At 45.9% G+C, this 20,742-nt stretch overlaps 1 protein-coding gene across 1 annotated transcript in view; it reads left to right on the plus strand.

Moving 5' to 3' along the window:
* Nucleotides 1–20,742, plus strand: part of LOC311136380 (dihydropyrimidinase-related protein 3-like) — a gene marked incomplete at its 5' end in the record, with an annotated part of 40,439 nt that overhangs the window by 13,432 nt on the left and 6,265 nt on the right. Inside the window, 10 exons of the mRNA XM_084170478.1 lie at nt 4,924–5,108; nt 6,584–6,748; nt 8,171–8,232; nt 8,741–8,821; nt 9,391–9,459; nt 10,065–10,185; nt 11,052–11,208; nt 12,155–12,296; nt 13,014–13,184; nt 16,093–16,272. Coding sequence (XP_084026604.1) covers nt 4,924–5,108; nt 6,584–6,748; nt 8,171–8,232; nt 8,741–8,821; nt 9,391–9,459; nt 10,065–10,185; nt 11,052–11,208; nt 12,155–12,296; nt 13,014–13,184; nt 16,093–16,272 — 1,333 coding nt within the window. The remainder of the gene's footprint in view (nt 1–4,923; nt 5,109–6,583; nt 6,749–8,170; nt 8,233–8,740; nt 8,822–9,390; nt 9,460–10,064; nt 10,186–11,051; nt 11,209–12,154; nt 12,297–13,013; nt 13,185–16,092; nt 16,273–20,742) is intronic.

Consider the following 20,742-nt stretch of genomic DNA (forward strand, 5'->3'; position numbering starts at 1 on the left):
GTATAGTAGTGCATAGTAGTGTATAGTAGTGTATAGGAGTGCATAGTAGTGCATAGTAGTGTATAGTAGTGTATAGTAGTGCATAGTAGTGCATAGTAGTGTATAGTAGTGCATACTATATATATATATATATTATATATAGTAGTGTATAGTAGTGTATAGTAGTGCATAGTAGTGTATAGTAGTGTATAGTAGTGTATAGTAGTGCATAGTAGTGTATAGTAGTGTATAGGAGTGCATAATAGTGTATAGTAGTTTATAGTAGTGCATAGTAGTGCATAGTAGTGTATAGTAGTGTATAGTAGTGTATAGTAGTGCAAAGTAGTGCATAGTAGTGTATAGTAGTGCATAGTAGTGCATAGTAGTGCATAGTAGTGTATAGTAGTGCATAGTAGTGTATAGTAGTGTATAATAGTGCATAGTAGTGCATAGTAGTGTATAGTAGTGCATAAAAAATATATAGTAGTGTATAGTAGTGTATAGTAGTGCATAGTAGTGTATAGTAGTGTATAGTAGTGTATAGTAGTGCATAGTAGTGTATAGTAGTGTATAGGAGTGCATAGTAGTGCATAGTAGTGTATAGTAGTGTATAGTAGTGCATAGTAGTGTATAGTAGTGTATAGTAGTGCATAGTAGTGCATAGTAGTGTATAGTAGTGTATAGTAGTGCATAATAGTGCATAGTAGTGTATAGTAGTGCATAGTAGTACATAGTAGTGTATAGTAGTGCATAGTAGTGTATAGTAGTGCATAGTAGTGCATAGTAGTGTATAGTAGTGTATAATAGTGCATAAAAAATATATAGTAGTGTATAGTAGTGTATAGTAGTATATAGTAGTGTATAGTAGTGTATAGGAGTGCATAGTAGTGCATAGTAGTGTATAGTAGTGTATAGTAGTGCATAGTAGTGTATAGTAGTGCATAGTAGTGTATAGTAGTGTATAGTAGTGCATAGTAGTGCATAGTAGTGTATAGTAGTGCATAAAAAATATATAGTAGTGTATAGTAGTGTATAGTAGTGCATAGTAGTGTATAGTAGTGTATAGTAGTGTATAGTAGTGCATAGTAGTGTATAGTAGTGTATAGGAGTGCATAGTAGTGCATAGTAGTGTATAGTAGTGTATAGTAGTGCATAGTAGTGTATAGTAGTGTATAGTAGTGCATAGTAGTGCATAGTAGTGCATTATTATTATTATTATATTATTATTATAGTAGTGTATAGTAGTGTATAGTAGTGCATAATAGTGCATAGTAGTGTATAGTAGTGCATAGTAGTACATAGTAGTGTATAGTAGTGCATAGTAGTGTATAGTAGTGCATAGTAGTGCATAGTAGTGTATAGTAGTGTATAATAGTGCATAAAAAATATATAGTAGTGTATAGTAGTGTATAGTAGTATATAGTAGTGTATAGTAGTGTATAGGAGTGCATAGTAGTGCATAGTAGTGTATAGTAGTGTATAGTAGTGCATAGTAGTTTATAGTAGTGTATAGTAGTGTATAGTAGTGCATAGTAGTGCATAGTAGTGCATAGTAGTTTATAGTAGTGTATAGTAGTGTATAGTAGTGCATAGTAGTGTATAGTAGTGTATAGTAGTGCATAGTAGTGTATAGTAGTGCATAGTAGTGCATAGTAGTGTATAGTAGTGTATAATAGTGCATAAAAAATATATAGTAGTGTATAGTAGTGTATAGTAGTATATAGCAGTGTATAGTAGTGTATAGGAGTGCATAGTAGTGCATAGTAGTGTATAGTAGTGTATAGTAGTGCATAGTAGTGTATAGTAGTGCATACTATATATATATATATATATATATATATAGTAGTGTATAGTAGTGTATAGTAGTGCATAGTAGTGTATAGTAGTGTATAGTAGTGTATAGTAGTGCATAGTAGTGTATAGTAGTGTATAGGAGTGCATAATAGTGTATAGTAGTTTAAAGTAGTGCATAGTAGTGCATAGTAGTGTATAGTAGTGTATAGTAGTGTATAGTAGTGCAAAGTAGTGCATAGTAGTGTATAGTAGTGCATAGTAGTGCATAGTAGTGCATAGTAGTGTATAGTAGTGCATAGTAGTGTATAGTAATGTATAGTAGTGCATAGTAGTGTATAGTAGTGCATAAAAAATATATAGTAGTGTATAGTAGTGTATAGTAGTGCATAGTAGTGTATAGTAGTGTATAGTAGTGTATAGTAGTGCATAGTAGTGTATAGTAGTGTATAGGAGTGCATAGTAGTGCATAGTAGTGTATAGTAGTGTATAGTAGTGCATAGTAGTGTATAGTAGTGCATAGTAGTGCATAGTAGTGTATAGTAGTGTATAGTAGTGCATAATAGTGCATAGTAGTGTATAGTAGTGCATAGTAGTACATAGTAGTGTATAGTAGTGCATAGTAGTGTATAGTAGTGCATAGTAGTGCATAGTAGTGTATAGTAGTGTATAATAGTGCTTAAAAAATATATAGTAGTGTATAGTAGTGTATAGTAGTATATAGTAGTGTATAGTAGTGTATAGGAGTGCATAGTAGTGCATAGTAGTGTATAGTAGTGTATAGTAGTGCATAGTAGTGTATAGTAGTGCATAGTAGTGTATAGTAGTGTATAGTAGTGCATAGTAGTGCATAGTAGTGTATAGTAGTGCATAAAAAATATATAGTAGTGTATAGTAGTGTATAGTAGTGCATAGTAGTGTATAGTAGTGTATAGTAGTGTATAGTAGTGCATAGTAGTGTATAGTAGTGTATAGGAGTGCATAGTAGTGCATAGTAGTGTATAGTAGTGTATAGTAGTGCATAGTAGTGTATAGTAGTGTATAGTAGTGCATAGTAGTGCATAGTAGTGTATAGTAGTGTATAGTAGTGCATAATAGTGCATAGTAGTGTATAGTAGTGCATAGTAGTACATAGTAGTGTATAGTAGTGCATAGTAGTGTATAGTAGTGCATAGTAGTGCATAGTAGTGTATAGTAGTGTATAATAGTGCATAAAAAATATATAGTAGTGTATAGTAGTGTATAGTAGTATATAGTAGTGTATAGTAGTGTATAGGAGTGCATAGTAGTGCATAGTAGTGTATAGTAGTGCATAGTAGTGCATAGTAGTGTATAGTAGTGCATAAAAAATATATAGTAGTGTATAGTAGTGTATAGTAGTGCATAGTAGTGTATAGTAGTGTATAGTAGTGTATAGTAGTGCATAGTAGTGTATAGTAGTGTATAGGAGTGCATAGTAGTGCATAGTAGTGTATAGTAGTGTATAGTAGTGCATAGTAGTGTATAGTAGTGTATAGTAGTGCATAGTAGTGCATAGTAGTGTATAGTAGTGTATAGTAGTGCATAATAGTGCATAGTAGTGTATAGTAGTGCATAGTAGTACATAGTAGTGTATAGTAGTGCATAGTAGTGTATAGTAGTGCATAGTAGTGCATAGTAGTGTATAGTAGTGTATAATAGTGCATAAAAAATATATAGTAGTGTATAGTAGTGTATAGTAGTATATAGTAGTGTATAGTAGTGTATAGGAGTGCATAGTAGTGCATAGTAGTGTATAGTAGTGTATAGTAGTGCATAGTAGTTTATAGTAGTGTATAGTAGTGTATAGTAGTGCATAGTAGTGCGTAGTAGTGCATAGTAGTTTATAGTAGTGTATAGTAGTGTATAGTAGTGCATAGTAGTGTATAGTAGTGTATAGTAGTGCATAGTAGTGTATAGTAGTGCATAGTAGTGCATAGTAGTGTATAGTAGTGTATAATAGTGCATAAAAAATATATAGTAGTGTATAGTAGTGTATAGTAGTATATAGTAGTGTATAGTAGTGTATAGGAGTGCATAGTAGTGCATAGTAGTGTATAGTAGTGTATAGTAGTGCATAGTAGTTTATAGTGGTGTATAGTAGTGTATAGTAGTGCATAGTAGTGCATAGTAGTGCATAGTAGTTTATAGTAGTGTATAGTAGTGTATAGTAGTGCATAGTAGTGTATAGTAGTGTATAGTAGTGTATAGTAGTGCATAGTAGTGTATAGTAGTGTATAGTAGTGTATAGTAGTGCATAGTACTGTATAGTAGTGTATAGTAGTGTATAGTAGTGGTAGAGCACGGCGCTTGTAACGCCAAGGTAGTGGGTTCGATCCCCGGGACCACCCATACACAAAAATGTATGCACGCATGACTGTAAGTCGCTTTGGATAAAAGCGTCTGCTAAATGGCATATTATTATTATTATTATTTTATTATTATAGTAGTGTATAGTAGTGCATAGTAGTGTATAGTACTGTATAGTAGTATATAGTACTGTATAGTAGTGTATAGTAGTGTATAGTAGTGTATAGTACTGTATAGTAGTGTATAGTAGTGTATAGTAGTGTACAGTACTGTATAGTAGTGCATAGTGCGCAGGGCCAGAAGAAAGGCAATGGGAGTACATTCCTCCCTGCTCTTGGAAGGGCATTATTTTCCCCCCTTTCCTGTTCCCACTCAATCAGCCTATTAGGCTCTTTGTCCTGTGTGCTCCCATAGAGGAGCTCTGATAGTTAAATCACCCGCAGGAAGGTTAGAGCTGCATACCAATTAAGCAGGCCAGGCCAGGCTAGCGTTGACCGGGCAGCCCTCTCCTCTGTCTGTCTATCTGACTGTCTGTCTGCACTGCAGCTCTCCAAGCTGCTATTTGACATGCTCTAATGACTTTCATCCAATATGTAAGGATTGATAGTTTAGTAATGTTGCTGGGTCACCGCTAACTTTCCATTTGATTACCTTTACTGTACACCAGCCAGCCATGAGCAAAACAACATTTCTTATGATATGATAATATATTCATTTCAGTTTATTCATGAGCTATTTAGCTATTCATATCATTAATGTACAGTATTGTGTCAACTCGATGATACCCCTGTCCTGACATGGCTTTTCTCCCTTCTAAACCTCCAGGCAGATTGGAGACAACTTGATCGTCCCAGGAGGGATCAAGACTGTCGAGGCCAACGGCAAGATGGTGATCCCCGGTGGCATTGACATCCACACCCACTTCCAGATGCCCTACCGGGGCACAACCACCGTAGATGACTTCTCCCAGGGCTCCAAGGCTGCCCTGGCTGGGGGAACCACCATGATCGGTAAGGGGGAAGGAAGGGAGCCATGGAGCATGTCTCTCACTGGGGGGAGGTGGGTGGGAGGTCTGAGGGTATCACAATAACAGACTGCAAGGGCCCAATAAGAGGGGTTGTTGTAGTTCACTACCCTCATGACATGGAAAGACTCCTATATCAATTACATCCATATTCATTAGGGCAATTTATCCATTTAGAGAGAAAGTCTGAATCGTACTGGTTTACTGTATGTCTGTGGTTATTATCTGATTTTAGTTGAAAATTGAGGGAAGATTATAATCCACACTACTTGGCTGTGGCGGTCTGAGATTGTAGACAAAACACAGTGTAGATTGTGAGGGGGGCAGCCATGTGGCGGCTTTATCCATTGAGGAAGAGAGAGAGAGATAAAGAGAGAGAAAGAAAGAAAGAAAGAGAGCCAGAGCACAAGAGAGAGTGATAGAGAGAGAGAGAGAGAGAGAGAGAGAGGGAGAGGAGGGGGGAGCTCTCCTAAATCAGCTAGTGTGGGCAGCAGTCCAGGGGACCACACAAAGGGCCGTAGGGAGGGTGGGGGAACGAGGAGGGGCGATGGGGGCGAACACAGTGAAACACAAGTCCCGTGGAAATAGGCGAGCTGTGTGTGAGGCACCCCAGCCCAAGCCCAAAAAATGGGCCGAACACACAGATGGAACAGCTGGTAGATAGGAATGCCTCACTATGATCCACTGGTACTGAACTGTCTGGTGTCTGTAGCCCTGTGAAGGAAGAACTGCCTCCAGCACACTCGTTTACTGCATTAGCCTATTCATCCCCCCATTCACGTCTTTGAGAGTTACAAGCGACAAAGCCTCAGTCAGAGAGTCAACATAGTAAACAACAGATCTTTTCTTGGTTACCGCTGACTCGAGATCGCATTAACACGCACAGAGGGATCTGGGGAGATTGGGCGGTCTTTAATTGGATCAGGAAGTGGTCAGGTGGTCAGGGCAGCAAGCGGACATATTACATCAGAGACTAGGGGGCATTTCTCTTTATCTCTTGAGCTGATTTTCGATTAGCCTCACACCAAAATGAACAGTGAGGTCGATGTAACCCAAGCACACACTCAGACATTTCCATTGACATCTGACATTGTATTGAAAGCCACTGGCAAAGGAGACACAGAGACACGGGCATTGTGAGTTATATAACACAAACAGGACAAGCAACACTAGTAACATCCTCTCTCTCTCTCTCTCTCTCTCTCTCTCTCCTCTCTCTCTCTCTCTCTCTCTCTCTCTCCTCTCTCTCTCTCTCTCTCTCTCTCTCTCTCTCTCTCACTCTCTCACTCTCACTCTCACTCACTCTCTCTCTCTCTCTCTCTCTCTTCTCTCTCTCTCTCTCTCTCTCTCTCTCTCTCTCTCTCTCTCTCTCTCTCCTCTCTCTCTCTCTCTCTCTCTTCTCTCTCTCTCTCTCTCTCTCTCTCTCTCTCTCTCTCTCCTTTCCTCCCTGCCTGCCTACAGTGGACCATGTGATCCCAGAGCCGGGCAGCAGTCTGATCGAGGCCTTTGAGCAGTGGAGGAGCTGGGCTGACGAGAAGACCTGCTGTGACTACTCCCTCCATGTGGACATCACCCACTGGAATGACAGCGTCAAGCAGGAAGTAGACACACTGCTCAAGGAGAAAGGTAATGAGCAGCTTCACACCAACAAGTGGATTTGATTTCAGTATGCTTGGGAGGAAACTCATCCACTACCAAAAGGTTAGGCAGGGTACTGTTCATCACAAATATCTGTCAGTCTGAATATAAACTGGATTGAGAGGATCATTGGGAATTCTATTTGGATCCAGACAAAGAGTTAACCCTCCTTAGAGAAAGTCCCTCAGTGCTGCTGCACAGTGAGGGTTTACAGGCCTAGCAGACAGACGGACGTACGGGTGGATGGATGGACAGACAGAAAGGCAGGCAGACAGCGCTATTATACCTAATCAAGATGAGCAGGGTTACTAAATCAAATCAAATCAAATCAAATTGTATTGGCCACATGCGCCGAATACAACAGGTGCAGACATTACAGTGAAATGCTTACTTACAGCCCTTAACCAACAGTGCATTTATTTTTTATAAAAAAGTAGAATAAAACAACAAAAAAGTGTTGAGAAAAAAAGAGCAGAAGTAAAATAAAATAACAGTAGGGAGGCTATATATACAGGGGGGTACCGGTGCAGAGTCAATGTGCGGGGGCACCGGCTAGTTGAGGTAGTTGAAGTAATATGTACATGTGGGTAGAGTTAAAGTGACTATGCATAAATAATTAGCAGAGTAGCAGCAGCGTAAAAAGATGGGGTGGGGGGGCAGTGCAAATAGTCCGGGTAGCCATGATTAGCTGACTACTACTGGCAGAAGCTATGAAAAGCGATCAGCGGTGGTGGCTTCCTCCTCTTCCTTGTCTCTGGCCCATAATCTCAGTCCGTCCCCCAGCCACAGGCATCCTGGTCCTGGCGTCCAGTCCACTCCCAGGATCTGTGGTCCATACCTGGCCAAACCCAAACACCACTGTCCATCTGCAGGAGGGTGTGGTGCTCTGAGGGCTGAGGGGACCCTCTGTGGTTTCACGCCCAGTTAGATAACTCAGCCACAGGACAGAGTTGACAGGCCCGTAAGGCCACTCCAGCACATCCCCAATGTCCAGAGAGCAGAAGACAGGCCTCTTGGTGAATCAATGCATGACATTTTATTTTCGTGTCAAATCGCCAGTTGGCAACCCATCCCTTAAAGGATGAATTGACACATAAACAAACATTACAATAATTCACTGTGATAATTCAGTGATAATTTTCTGGTAATGATAGTCAGGCCCTAAACTCCAGTCACTTTAGATGAAAGGAGACAGCCTGATGAGGAATCATCTGTTGGGCTCCCTGAATAAACTGTCATTATCACAGGACTGTTCTCAGTTTGTGTTGTTTCTCTCTCTCTCTCTCTCTCTCTCTCTCTCTCTCTCTCTCTCTCTCTCTCTCTCTCTCTCTCTCTCTCTCTCTCTCTCTCTCTCTCTCTCTCTCTCTCTCTCTCTCTCTCTCTCTCTCTCTCTCTCTCTCTCTCTCTCAGGTGTGAACTCCTTCCAGGTCTACATGGCCTATAAGGACTTCTACCAGATGAGCAACAGTGAGGTATAGTATTCTAGCTAGCCTAGAGCAACACCATGTTGGTGAGCACTGCTCGGCTCGGCTTGGCAAGCACGTGAAGTACAGTCCCGCCAAACTGTAATCAATGGAAAAAATGACCATGTCTGCAAATCATGAGGCCTATATGGAGGCACTGTGGTAATGCTAGACTATTTTAAACTGGAGCAGCCCACGCAAGACTAGTTTAGTCATGTTTGGTGACCACCCCGTAATTGGTCGTTTATTATAGCAGACATCGTGTGGCTTCCTATGTGTGGTCTGATGTGGGTGGACTGCGACCTTTCACTTTATTGTGTTATATTAATGTGTCTACTATGTTCTATTCATGTGTCTACTATTTTCTATTTATGTTTCTACTATGTTCTATTCATGTTTCTACTATGTTCTATTCATGTTTCTACTATGTTCTATTCATGTTTCTACTATGTTCTATTCATGTTTCTACTATGTTCTATTCATGTTTCTACTATGTTCTATGAATGTGTCTCTACAGCTGTATGAGATCTTTACCTTCCTGGGAGAGATGGGTGGCATTGTGCAGGTCCATGCTGAGAATGGAGAGATCATCGCCGAGGTAACCCACCTGTCACAACAACCACCCACCCCCTCCTCTCTCCTCCCTGGCTCAACCTTTGACCTTTATCACAGTGCATCACCATCCAGTCATACATTGTCCTGTTCTCCCAGACTAAACAGACTCCCATAGATACTGTATCAGAAGGAAAGGGAAAGGGTGAGGTTGAGAGGGGTTAGTGCAGGACACTGACAGTAATGTGTGGATGCAGTCCTGGGAGGGAGCTGGGTGAGCCTTAATAGCTGGTTTGGATTCCCTCAGAGAGTTAGGGTTTCTGGGATCTGTCTGGCCGGACTGTAAAGCCTGCTTCCTCGCTGTCTGAGCCCCAGTATCATGTCCCAATGTTACCCCAAAGCTGTCATGGGTGAATATGAGGGTGAAAACCTCCAAACAACAGTTAACCACTCACCACTCTCTCGCAGCCCGGGCATCTCTCCATGCAATGTGTTATTGATGCAGGGTTCGATACTGCCATATGTCTGTTTGGGGTGCTGGTGTGTGTGTGAGTGTGTGCTAGAGGCTGGGGTGAATTCGGATGAACACGGTTCTGCTGTCTGTCTGTCCCACAGGAGCAGGCACGCATGCTGGAGATGGGAATCACTGGACCAGAGGGACACGTGCTGAGCAGGCCAGAGGAGGTGGGACACTATACCCAATATGTCTGTCTGTGTGTGTGTCTGTCTGTGTGTGTGTCTGTGTGTGTGTCTGTGTGTGTGTGTGTGTGTGTGTGTGTGTGTGTGTGTGTGTGTGTGTGTGTGTGTGTGTGTGTGTGTGAGCTGAATTTTGTGGAATCAGTAAGGTATGCATGCACATTTGCACACATCTGTTTGCCGACAAATACGGACCAACAGTAAAAAAATAAAAATGCACTCTGGTAATTCTCCCAATTGTAGTTATTGGAACAAACAAAACAATGTGATACTGCAGCACCACTAACAGAGTGGAGCTTGGTCCCATATCAAAGCTGGCATTGCATCAGTGAGCATTTCTAGACTGGGTTACAGCAGAACACAAGTCCACTGGCAGTAGGTGAGGTTGCCAGTCCAGGGTTAGTTGAATCTGTTCATATACTAATTGATTGTTCTATATGTCTCTCTCTGTCTGTCTGCCTGCCTGCCTGCCTGCCTGCCTGTCTGCCTGCCTGCCTGTCTGCCTGTCTGTCCATCTGCCTGTCTGTCTGTGTCCGTCTGTCTGCCTGCGTGCATGCGTGTGTGTCACTGTATCTGTCGATTCCCCCATCTAGCTGGAGGCAGAGGCTGTGTTCCGTGCCATCACCATTGCCAGCCAGACCAACTGCCCCCTGTATGTGACCAGGGTCATGAGCAAGAGTGCTGCCGACATCATCTCACAGGCCAGGAAGAAAGGTACACAGGTTCACAGTGTGGCTGACTGGCATTATGCTGTAATTAGCATGTCACTCAGGCAGCTGAATTATATATTTGAAAGTCACAATGAATGCCTAGAAACAATATCCATCATATCAGAACACAAGAACTACAGTATGTCCTTGGGCCTGCATGGGCCTTGATGGTAGTTCAAGGTTGTCCTCACCTCTTAGTGCAACTTCGCTGCTGCTTCCTTAAACTCTTCTATTCTGTCAGATGATAGGAATGCACCTATGCCCTTATGTGCTGATTGTGGTGTCTTGGTTCATCCTCCAGATTTACACGATAGGTCTGGTCTGGTCTAGTAGACACACTGGATAGAAGAAGGCCCGTTTTGAGAAGAATCCCTAACTTATTACCTGGGGTTCACCGTAGCAAACAGTCAGAAACCTGTCTCTGCTATTCATCACAGAGGAGCAGGGAGAGAGAGCAGGCCTCTTGTACGTGATGGAGAGAAAGACGTACACTTTTTGATGAAGAAGCAGGGAGGAAAAAAATGCTGTTTGCATGTCCTCATGTTGGAAGCATGTGAGGGTCGCCTGGCGTGGAGATGTGCTCCCAGGAGGCCTTGCTTTCATCACTGGCTGGAACCTGTTCCTCAGTGCTGACATCAGATTCGTCATGTCAGAGCCCAGAGAGAGAGAGAGAGAGACTCGCAAATAACCCCAGGAAAGAGAAACACGAGGCAAGGCTTGGAGAACATCAGATATTTACTACAAGCTATTTCAGCTCTTTCCCCAGAACTGTTAGTTAGATTAGATTCTCCCTTTAATTCATATGTTTTGGAGGATAAGGTGAGTTGATTTGATGTATTCTCACCCTGGGTGACAACAACTTTTCCCCAGGTAACGTTGTGTTCGGCGAGCCAATCACGGCCAGCCTTGGGACTGACGGGACACACTATTGGAGCAAGAACTGGGCCAAGGCCGCCTCCTTTGTGACATCACCCCCCCTCAGCCCGGACCCCACCACCCCAGACTACCTGAACACGTTACTGGCCAGGTAAAGAGCGCCCCCTATTGACTGAATAACACTCCACTGACCTCTCCTGTCCACGCTGCATCTGTCCTGTATGTGCTCTATGACTTTATCCATCGAAGGGTGCAAACAAGTTGATAGAGTTCTGGAGGCGCTTCCAATCTCATGATAGATAGTCTGATGGTTGCACAAGTGGGTCTGTTTGTCTGCTAGGAAAGTTAGAGTGCTCTGTAAGAAAGGGAAGACATCAATAACTGGTAAGAGGAGACCTTGGCACTTGACTCAGAGTAATCCATCTACTTTGTCTGTGCTACTCCAGCTAATTGTGAACTTTTCCAGATTTTATATATCGAATAAACATAAGTGCTCAGAATCACAGCTATGAAGTAAAGCAATTCTTACAGGTCTGAAGCAGTACCTGTCTGAATTTACTCTGGAATACTTTTTAATAATTGAATCTGCTGCCGTTTGTGTCACTGTTGTGTTTGCATCGTGACATATTTCTTACTACTGTATCTAGCATTTTTCAGCAGCAAAGCCCTTGCTAAAATGGAACTCTCTCTCTCCCTAATCCTTATCTTTCCATGTCCTCCTTTCCTTTAATCTCTCTCTCTCTCTCTCTCTCTCTCTCTCTCTCTCTCTCTCTCTCTCTCTCTCTCTCTCTCTCTCTCTCTCTCTCTCTCTCTCTCTCTCTCTCTCTCTCTCTCTCTCTCTCTCTCTCTCTCTTCTCTCTCTCTCTCTCTCTCTCTCTCTCTCTCTCTCTCTCTCTCTCTCTCTCTCTCTCTCTCTCTCTCTCTCTCTCTCTCTCTCTCTCTCTCTCTCTCTCTCTCTCTCTCTCTCTCTCTCTCTCTCTCTCTCTCTCTCTCTCTCTCTCTCTCTCTCTCTCTCTCTCTCTCTCTCTCTCTCTCTCTCTCTCTCTCTCTCTCTCTCTCTCTCTCTCCCTCTCCCTCTCCCTCTCCCTCCCTCCCAGTGGTGACCTGAACGTGACTGGCAGTGCCCACTGCACCTTCAGCGTGGCCCAGAAGGCCATAGGGAAGGATGACTTCACTCAGATCCCTGAGGGCGTGAACGGAGTGGAGGAGAGGATGTCCCTCATCTGGGACAAGGCTGTGGTGAGGATGAGAGGATGGATGTACAACTATCTGCATGACATATTTCTATCTGCATGACATATTTCTAGCTGCGTCTCAAATGGCATTCCCTTTATAGGGCCCATATAGCTCTCACCAAAAGTAGTGCACAATATAGGGAATAGAGTGCCATTAGCTCCACTACCTTTCACGGACCCTTTCTTTACCTTGCTCCCTCTAACCCTCTTAGCTACTCTCTAAGTACCCCACTCCTTGTTCATGCTGCACTGTCTCCACAGTTCACTGCAGTTTCTCCTGTCTCCTCTTCCCTAATCCATCTGGTAGTGTGGTTTTGTGTTTCTATGAGTTCTTCTCTCTCTCTATCTATCTCTGGATCTGTCCCCCCAGCCGTTTACCCTGCTTAGAACAGTATAGATCTCTTCTTTTTTTTCTTTGGTTTGGTTTGTAGTTTTGGACTGCTGTGTAATGAATTGTGGTGCAGCTTTGCCTCTGAAATTCAGATGAATTATTCACACTTAAGTCTCCCTTCAGGCAAAAACACATGGTCTCAGCACTAGCATATTTGTGTGTGTGTGTGTGTGTGTGTGTGTGTGTGTGTGTGTGTGTGTGTGTGTGTGTGTGTGTGTGTGCGTGTGTTCTTGCGTGAGACTACAGGAGTGCCTCCACCCACCAGTCAGCTGCAAAAGTATCTTTGTTTAGCTAGCACTTCACCGTTAGCATTTTTTCCTGCTCACTCAGACCACCGGCAAGATGGACGAGAACATGTTTGTTGCCGTGACGAGCACCAACGCCGCCAAGATCCTGAACCTGTACCCCCGTAAGGGCCGGATAGCCGTGGGCTCCGACGCCGACCTGGTCATCTGGGACTCGGACACTGTCCGCACCATCACTGCCAAGACGCACAACTCGGTAAGAGGTCAAAGGTTAGGGGTGAATAAAGTTCACGTTAAAGTTTAAACTTTACAGTCCCAGAGGGAAAGTGGTTTTGCAACATCTGTCAAATACATAAAAACTTACATTGACAATTGACAGGGACTACATAGGCAAATACATAGGGGGGTACACTGAATGCAAGGGACTGAATACACCAAAGTTGAGTAGTCCCTCATATAGCCAACATTTCAGCCACAAAGTTTAAAGAGCTTAAAGTCCATTTCACATTTCATCGTAGCAGTCAGCACTCATCAAGGACATTCAGGTCACTGTGGTTTAACAGGACATGGAGGATGAGTGTCTTTGACTTCTACTACCACAGATGTTCTTACACACATTATAGCAGGCCTGGTGAGCTCTGGCTGGTGGTAATTGTGGACATTCAGTTCTGGTCTGAGATCTGTGTAGCTGCAAAGGAAACATGGTTTTCCAAAGGAGTGTGAGAGAGCGAGAGAGAGAGAGCGAGAGAGCGAGAGAGCGAGAGAGCGAGAGAGAGAGAGAGAGAGAGAGAGAGAGAGAGAGAGAGAGAGAGAGAGAGAGAGAGAGAGAGAGAGATCAGCGCTGGCCTGCTTCCAGTGACAGTTCAGTTCCTCCTAACGGAAATGAACTCCCTGTAGACGTCCACAACTAATAGAGCACACTCCATTGGCCCTCACTATCGGCCATTACTGCTGCTGGAGAGAGACCTCTTAGAATGCAGTGGTTGATGAATGCAGCTGAGGAGAGAGAGTGAAACATCTGTTGATATGCACTTGAGCAAGGCACTTAACACTAGTTGCTCTGGATAAGAGCGTCTGCTAAATGTCTAAAATTTAAAAGTCTGCTCTTGATTTGAAAAATGCAAAACACTTGCTACTGTTGTAAGAAAACAAAACAATGAGTTTAGCCCTTTTTATTAGCCATACCTCCTCTCAAAGGCAATACTCGTTCACTATGTTTGGGGGAAAAAATCAAATTCATTTTCCAAATAATTGGGTTTGAGATGGTTTTATGTTAGCTAACCATGCTCTCCATTGCTGTGAGCAGCCACCACTGTGCGTTGTTCAGCAGCAAAAGAGCTCATCTCTCTTGTCCCTCGTCCCTAATCACAAGGACAGGAAGTGATGCGTGGGTCACACAGGAGCCCAGAGCATACAGTGCAGTACAGGGTTAAACAGAGGATGTGTCTGCTCAGGAAATCAAGCCTTCTGCACTTCCTGCTGCAGGCACAGAGAGTGAGGGAACGAGAGACAGACCTAAGAGAAAAGCAGCGGAGTACGATGAAGAGGTGTGAAAAGACAGAAACGCAGAGAGAGAGAGAACGAAAAATAGAGGGAGAGAAAGAAAGAGCTGGAAAAAGATTGGACACGTTTTCAGTGGCTTTTCCATTTGTAGAAAAGATACAGTGAGACCCAAGGTTCTTACAGAATGATGTCACCTTCTCATTTCCTGCTTGTAGCCCCTCCAGACAACAGAACAGCACACAAGAACACGGAACACAAGAACAGGGGCTCCTGTCCATGTTAATAATGTCTACAGTGATCTATTGTACACAGTAGTTCAGTGCTTTATTCCATTCTATCTGTGTATCCCTCCCTCCTTAGTAAGTACAAGTATCCCCTGTTATCTGAAACTTTTTGATCTGGTTAGTTTTGTTTATGTTGTTGCACAGAGGGCCGGGCCATGACATTATACTTGGCAGGCCTTATGTCCTGTCCTGGCATGAATCTGGAACACTCTAAAACACCAGGGCCATGTGCACAGGAACAAACAGACAACAGGGAGAGACAGAACGATAGATGGAAGAAGAGAGTTTAGTGGCAGGAGAATAGAGCGAGAGTGAAAGAGAGTAGGAAGAAAGTGGGAGAGAGAGAAGGAGAGAGAGAGAAAGTGTGTGAGAGAGAGAGAGAGAGAGAGAAAGGGTAGAGAGAGTGATGCTTGGATTCATTAGCCCCAGATGTGCGATGGCAGCTGTTTGTCTTTGCATGCCAAAAAGAGGCGTATGAGAAACAGGCCGACTGGATGATGAGGAATGAAGAGGAGGAGGAGGAGGGTTATTTCTCTCTCGTCACGCACAGATGTTGTTAATTAAGGCAGAACCATGGTCTCATCTCTACAGAGACGGCCTGCCTGCCTGACCAGCCGTCCCCCAGCCAAACTGGGCCTGTGTGTCCGTGACTCCACTCAGCTCTGCCTCAATAGGCTCTCTGTCTCAACACAACACATAGAATGCCCTCTCGTCAAACCAGTTTAATGAGCAATACATCCAAATCTGATTAGCTTTAGTGGAATTTGCCGTCTCTGTCTGAATTAGCCTGTCGGCTCATAATGTGAATCACAGACAGTCTTTGGTGAGTAGCCATGAGGTCATGCGTTTCAGAGTCCTTGTTTATTTTGCCATACTTGACCATCTCAGTCCACAAAGACACACTGAAGTAAACTCATGTAAACTCTCCGGCTCCATTTGTGTCAGACGAGTGACTAATGTCAGACTGCAGAAAACTGGAAATAGTTGCGTTTACGTTGGAGCGTGTTGCTTCTGCACCGCTGTACTGTCATTTCCTCAGTTTGGTAACCCCTGAGAGAGAGGTCCTGCAGCTGCTCATCATTTGTATTACTGGGTTGTGCTTGTGAATGGCTAAAGTTAGGTTGTCTCTACAGTAAGGAACGACAGAATAACAAACTAACTGGGGTGCAACAGGGGGGAAAGCAGGCTTGAGAAATCTATAGTTTTTTGTTGTTGTGATTTTGTCCTCTCTTTTGTTGGCCTAACATCACTGATCATAGACATACAATATCAAGTTGAAATATAACATGTGTGTGTTTGTCTGTGTGTGCATGTATGCTTGCATCCGTGTGTGTGCGTGTGTGCATCTGTGTTTGTGTCTGTTTGTGCGTTTTCCAGGCTGCTGAGTACAACGTGTTTGAGGGCATGGAGCTCCGTGGTGCCCCCTCGGTGGTGATTTGCCAGGGGAAGCTGGTGCTGGAGGATGGGAACCTGCATGCCATCTCCGGGGTCGGTCGCTTCATCCCATGCACCCCCTTCCCGGACTTTGCCTACAAGCGCATCAAGGCCAGGAAGCAGGTAAAATATGCTAGCCTCACTCTCCGTACTCCTGTCTAGTCAAAATCTACTGTACTCTAAGGCTGTCTTTACACAGGCATCCCAATTCTGATCTTTTGACCAATTATGGGCAAAAGATCTGATCTGATTGGTCAAAAGACCAATTAGTTGCAAAATACCAGAATTGGGCTGCCTGCTGTCAAGGTTGAGTGTAGATGTGGTGTGGAATCAAGCGCAGGACACACAGAGGCTTCGTACTAACGTCTTTAGTGAAGACAAAAAGAACAAGCCAAACACGGCTAAATACAACCTGGCAGGCAAGTGAACTTTACGCACACCGGTATAGTACAAACAAAAGGCACACACTGTGCGGAACTCTCTTCAAAAACAATACAGAGAGATAAACGAACTAGCATCCCAAAATGACAACGAACAATTACACACAACACATGACAAAACCCAAGAGAACTTATAGGATGCATAATTAACACTAACAAGGAACAGGTGTAACAAAACAGACAAAACCAAACAAACATCGAAACATAGAATGGTGGCAGCTAGTACTCCGGAGACGACGACCGCCGAAGCCTGCCCGAACAAGGAGAAGGAGCAGCCTCGGCCGAAACCGTGACAGTACCCCGGCCTCGAGGACGACCAGGAAGACGCGGAGCAGGGCGCGTGGGATGACCACGATGGAACTCGGTCAGAAGAGACGGGTCTAGGATGTCCCTCCTCGGCACCCAGCACCGCTCCTCCGGGCCGTACCCCTCCCACTCCACGAGATATTGGAGACCCCCCATCCGGCGTCTCGAATCCAGGATGGACCGAACAGTGTACGCCGGAGCCCCCTCGATGTCCAGCGGGGGCGGAGGAGTCTCTTCTATCTCATAGTCCTGGAGTGGACCAGCTACCACCGGCCTGAGGAGAGACACATGGAACGAGGGGTTAATATTCTTGTAATCAATTGGCAGTTGTAACCTGTAACACACCTCGTTCAATCTCCTCAGGACTTTAAAAGGCCCCACAAACCGCCGACCCAGCTTCCGGCAGGGCAGGCGGAGGGGCAGGTTTCTGGTCGAGAGCCAGACTCGATCTCCCGGTGTGTACACCGGCCCCTCACTGCGGTGGAGATCGGCGCTCGTCTTATGTCGACGGATGGCCCGCTGCAGATGGACGTGTGCAGCGTTCCACGTCTCCTCCGAGCACCGCACCCACTCATCCACCGCAGGAGCCTCGATCTGGCTCTGATGCCAAGGTGCCAGAGCCGGCTGGTACCCTAACACACACTGGAAAGGAGTTAGTTTAGTGGAGGAGTGGCGGAGAGAGTTCTGTGCCATCTCGGCCCAGGGAACATACCTCGCCCACTCCTCCGGCCGGCCCTGGCAATACGACCTCAGAAACCTACCCACATCCTGGTTTACACGTTCGACCTGCCCATTGCTCTCCGGGTGGTAACCCGAGGTAAGGCTCACCGAAACCCCCAAACGCTCCATGAACGCTCTCCAGACTCTGGAGGTAAACTGGGGGCCTCGATCAGACACTATATCCTCGGGTACCCCGTAATGCCGGAAGACGTGGGTGAATAGTGCCTCAGCGGTCTGTAGGGCAGTAGGAAGACCCGGCATGGGAAGGAGACGACAGGCCTTCGAGAACCGATCCACAACGACCAGGATGGTGGTATTCCCCTGTGAGGGGGGAAGGTCTGTAACAAAATCCACCGAGAGGTGAGACCAGGGTCGTTGTGGAACGGGCAGGGGTTGTAACTTACCCCTGGGCAAGTGTCTGGGCGCCTTACACTGGGCACACACCGAGCAGGAGGAGACATAAACCCTCACATCCCTGGCTAACGTTGGCCACCAGTACTTTGTGCTAAGGCAGTGCACTGTCCGGCCAATACCTGGATGCCCAGAGGAGGGTGACGTGTGAGCCCAATAAATTAGTCGATCCCGAACCTCGAGCGGAACGTACGTCCGACCCACCGGACACTGTGGAGGGCTAGGGTCGGTGCGTAACGCCCGCTCGATCTCCGTATCGACCTCCCACACCACCGGTGCCACCAGACAAGACTTCGGTAGTATGGGAGTGGGCTCAACGGACCTCTCCTCTGTGTCATACCGCCGAGACAGGGCGTCTGCCTTTCCGTTCTGGGACCCAGGGATGTAAGTGATCTTAAACACGAACCGGGCTAGAAACATAGTCCACCGAGCCTGGCGAGGATTTAGTCTCCTAGCTGCCCGAATGTATTCCAGGTTACGGTGGTCAGTCAAAATGAGAAAAGGGTGTTGAGCCCCCTCAAGCCAATGCCTCCACACCTTTAGGGCCTGTACCACGGCTAACAGCTCCCTGTCCCCTACGTCATAATTTCGCTCCGCCAGACTGAGCTTTTTCGAGTAAAAAGCACAGGGGCGGAGTTTAGGTGGTGTGCCGGACCGTTGCGAGAGAACGGCCCCGATACCGGCTTCTGACGCGTCCACCTCCACTTGGAATGGAAAAGCGGTATCCGGATGCGCCAGGTCCTTCAGTCTCCCAAAAGCCCTGTTCGCCTCAGCTGACCACCGCAAGCGCACCGGACCCCCCTTCAGAAGGGACGTTATGGGAGCTGCCACCTGTCCAAAACCCCGGATAAACCTACGGTAGTAATTCGCAAAGCCCAAGAACTGCTGCACCTCTTTAACCATGGTTGGGGTTTGCCAATTACGCACGGCTGACACACGGTCAACCTCCATCTTCACCCCTGACGCGGACAACTGATAACCCAAGAAGGAGACCGACTCCTGGAAGAACAGACATTTCTCTGCCTTGACATACAGGTCATGCTCCAACAGCCTCCTCAACACTCAGCGCACCAGGGCTACATGCTCGGCTCAGGTAGAACTGTACACCAGAATATCGTCTATGTACACGACCACTCCCTGCCCCTGCATGTCCCGGAAAATCTCATCCACAAAGGATTGGAAGACTGATGGAGCATTCATTAACCCGTATGGCATGACGAGATACTCGTAATGACCCGAGGTAGTACTAAATGCTGTCTTCCATTCATCGCCCTCTCTAATGCGCTCCTGAGGTCCAATTTTGTGAAGAACCGTGCCCCGTGTAATGACTCCGTCATAGTCGCAATCAGAGGGAGTGGATAACTATATTTCACAGTAATCTAATTGAGACCGCGGTAATCAATACACGGGCGTAAACCTCCATCCTTTTTCTTCACAAAAAAGAAGCTTGAGGACGCAGGGGAAGTGGAGGGCCGTATGTATCCCTGTCTCAGAGACTCGGCAATGTATGTCTCCATCGCCCTCTTCTCCTCTTGTGACAAAGGATACACATGGCTCCGGGGGAGCGCAGCTCCTGCCTGGAGGTCTATCGCACAATCCCCCTGTCTATGAGGTGGCAATCGCGCCGCCCTCGCCTTGCTAAACACGAGTGCTAAATCCTCATACTCGGGGGGAACGTGCATTGCGGGCATTTGGTTTGGACTCTCCACCGAGGTCGCCCCTACGGAAACACCCAGACATAGCCCCACACACTGGGCAGACCACCCCTTAAGAGCCCTCTCTCGCCACGAAATGGTAGGATCATGAGTAATCAACCAGGGAAGCCCCAGCACCACCGGATACGCAGGAGAGTCGATCAGATATAGCTGAATTGTCTCCTCATGACCCCCCTGCGTCTCCATCCTAAGTGGCATTTTGACCTCCCTAATCAACCCGGATCCTAACGGACGGCTATCTAGGGCATGTACAGGGAAGGGATTATTAACCGGAAGGAGAAGGATCCCTAATTCTATACAAAATGTACGATCTACAAAATTCCCAGCTGCGCCTGAATCTACTAGCGCCTTATGCTGGGAACAAGGTGCAACCTGTGAAAAACAAACAGGTATGGTTATGTGCACGACAGAAAGCTCTGGGTAAGTGGGGCGCCTACTCACCTGGGAGGACTCCCAATGTGTGGCCTGCCGTCTCGTCCTCCAGGAGACCCTCCCCAGCACCTAGCCGCGGTGTGCCCTCCACGGCCACAGTTGGTGCAGGGGACGGCCCCCCTCGGGCTCCTTCTCCTCCGTTCTCTAGCGCCAGCACCCCCGAGCTCCATGGGACTCGGCTCGGAGGTGCTGGAGGGTGGAATGGGCGACCCCCACCCAGGACGTCCGCGGGTGGCGAGCAGGGTGTCTAGCCGAATGGCCATGTCAACCAATTGGTCAAACGTAAGAGTGGTGTCCCTGCACTCTCTACGGACGTCCTGCCGGAGGCTGCAGCGGAAGTGATCTATGAGGGCCCGCTCATTCCACCCTGCATCTGCCGCTAGAGTCCGGAACTCCAGTGCAAACTCTTGAGCGCTCCTCATCCCCTGCCGGAGGTAGAATAGACGCTCCCCCGCCGCCTTCCCCTCAGGTGGATGGTCGAACACTGCCCGGAAGCGGCGGGAGAACTCTGCATAGGTGATCGTTGCGGCGTCTATCCTCCTCCATTCGGCGTTGGCCCACTCCAACGC

The sequence above is a fragment of the Coregonus lavaretus genome, assembly GCF_964263955.1.
Source record: "Coregonus lavaretus genome assembly, chromosome: 10".
NCBI classification, from domain to species: Eukaryota; Metazoa; Chordata; class Actinopteri; order Salmoniformes; family Salmonidae; genus Coregonus; species Coregonus lavaretus.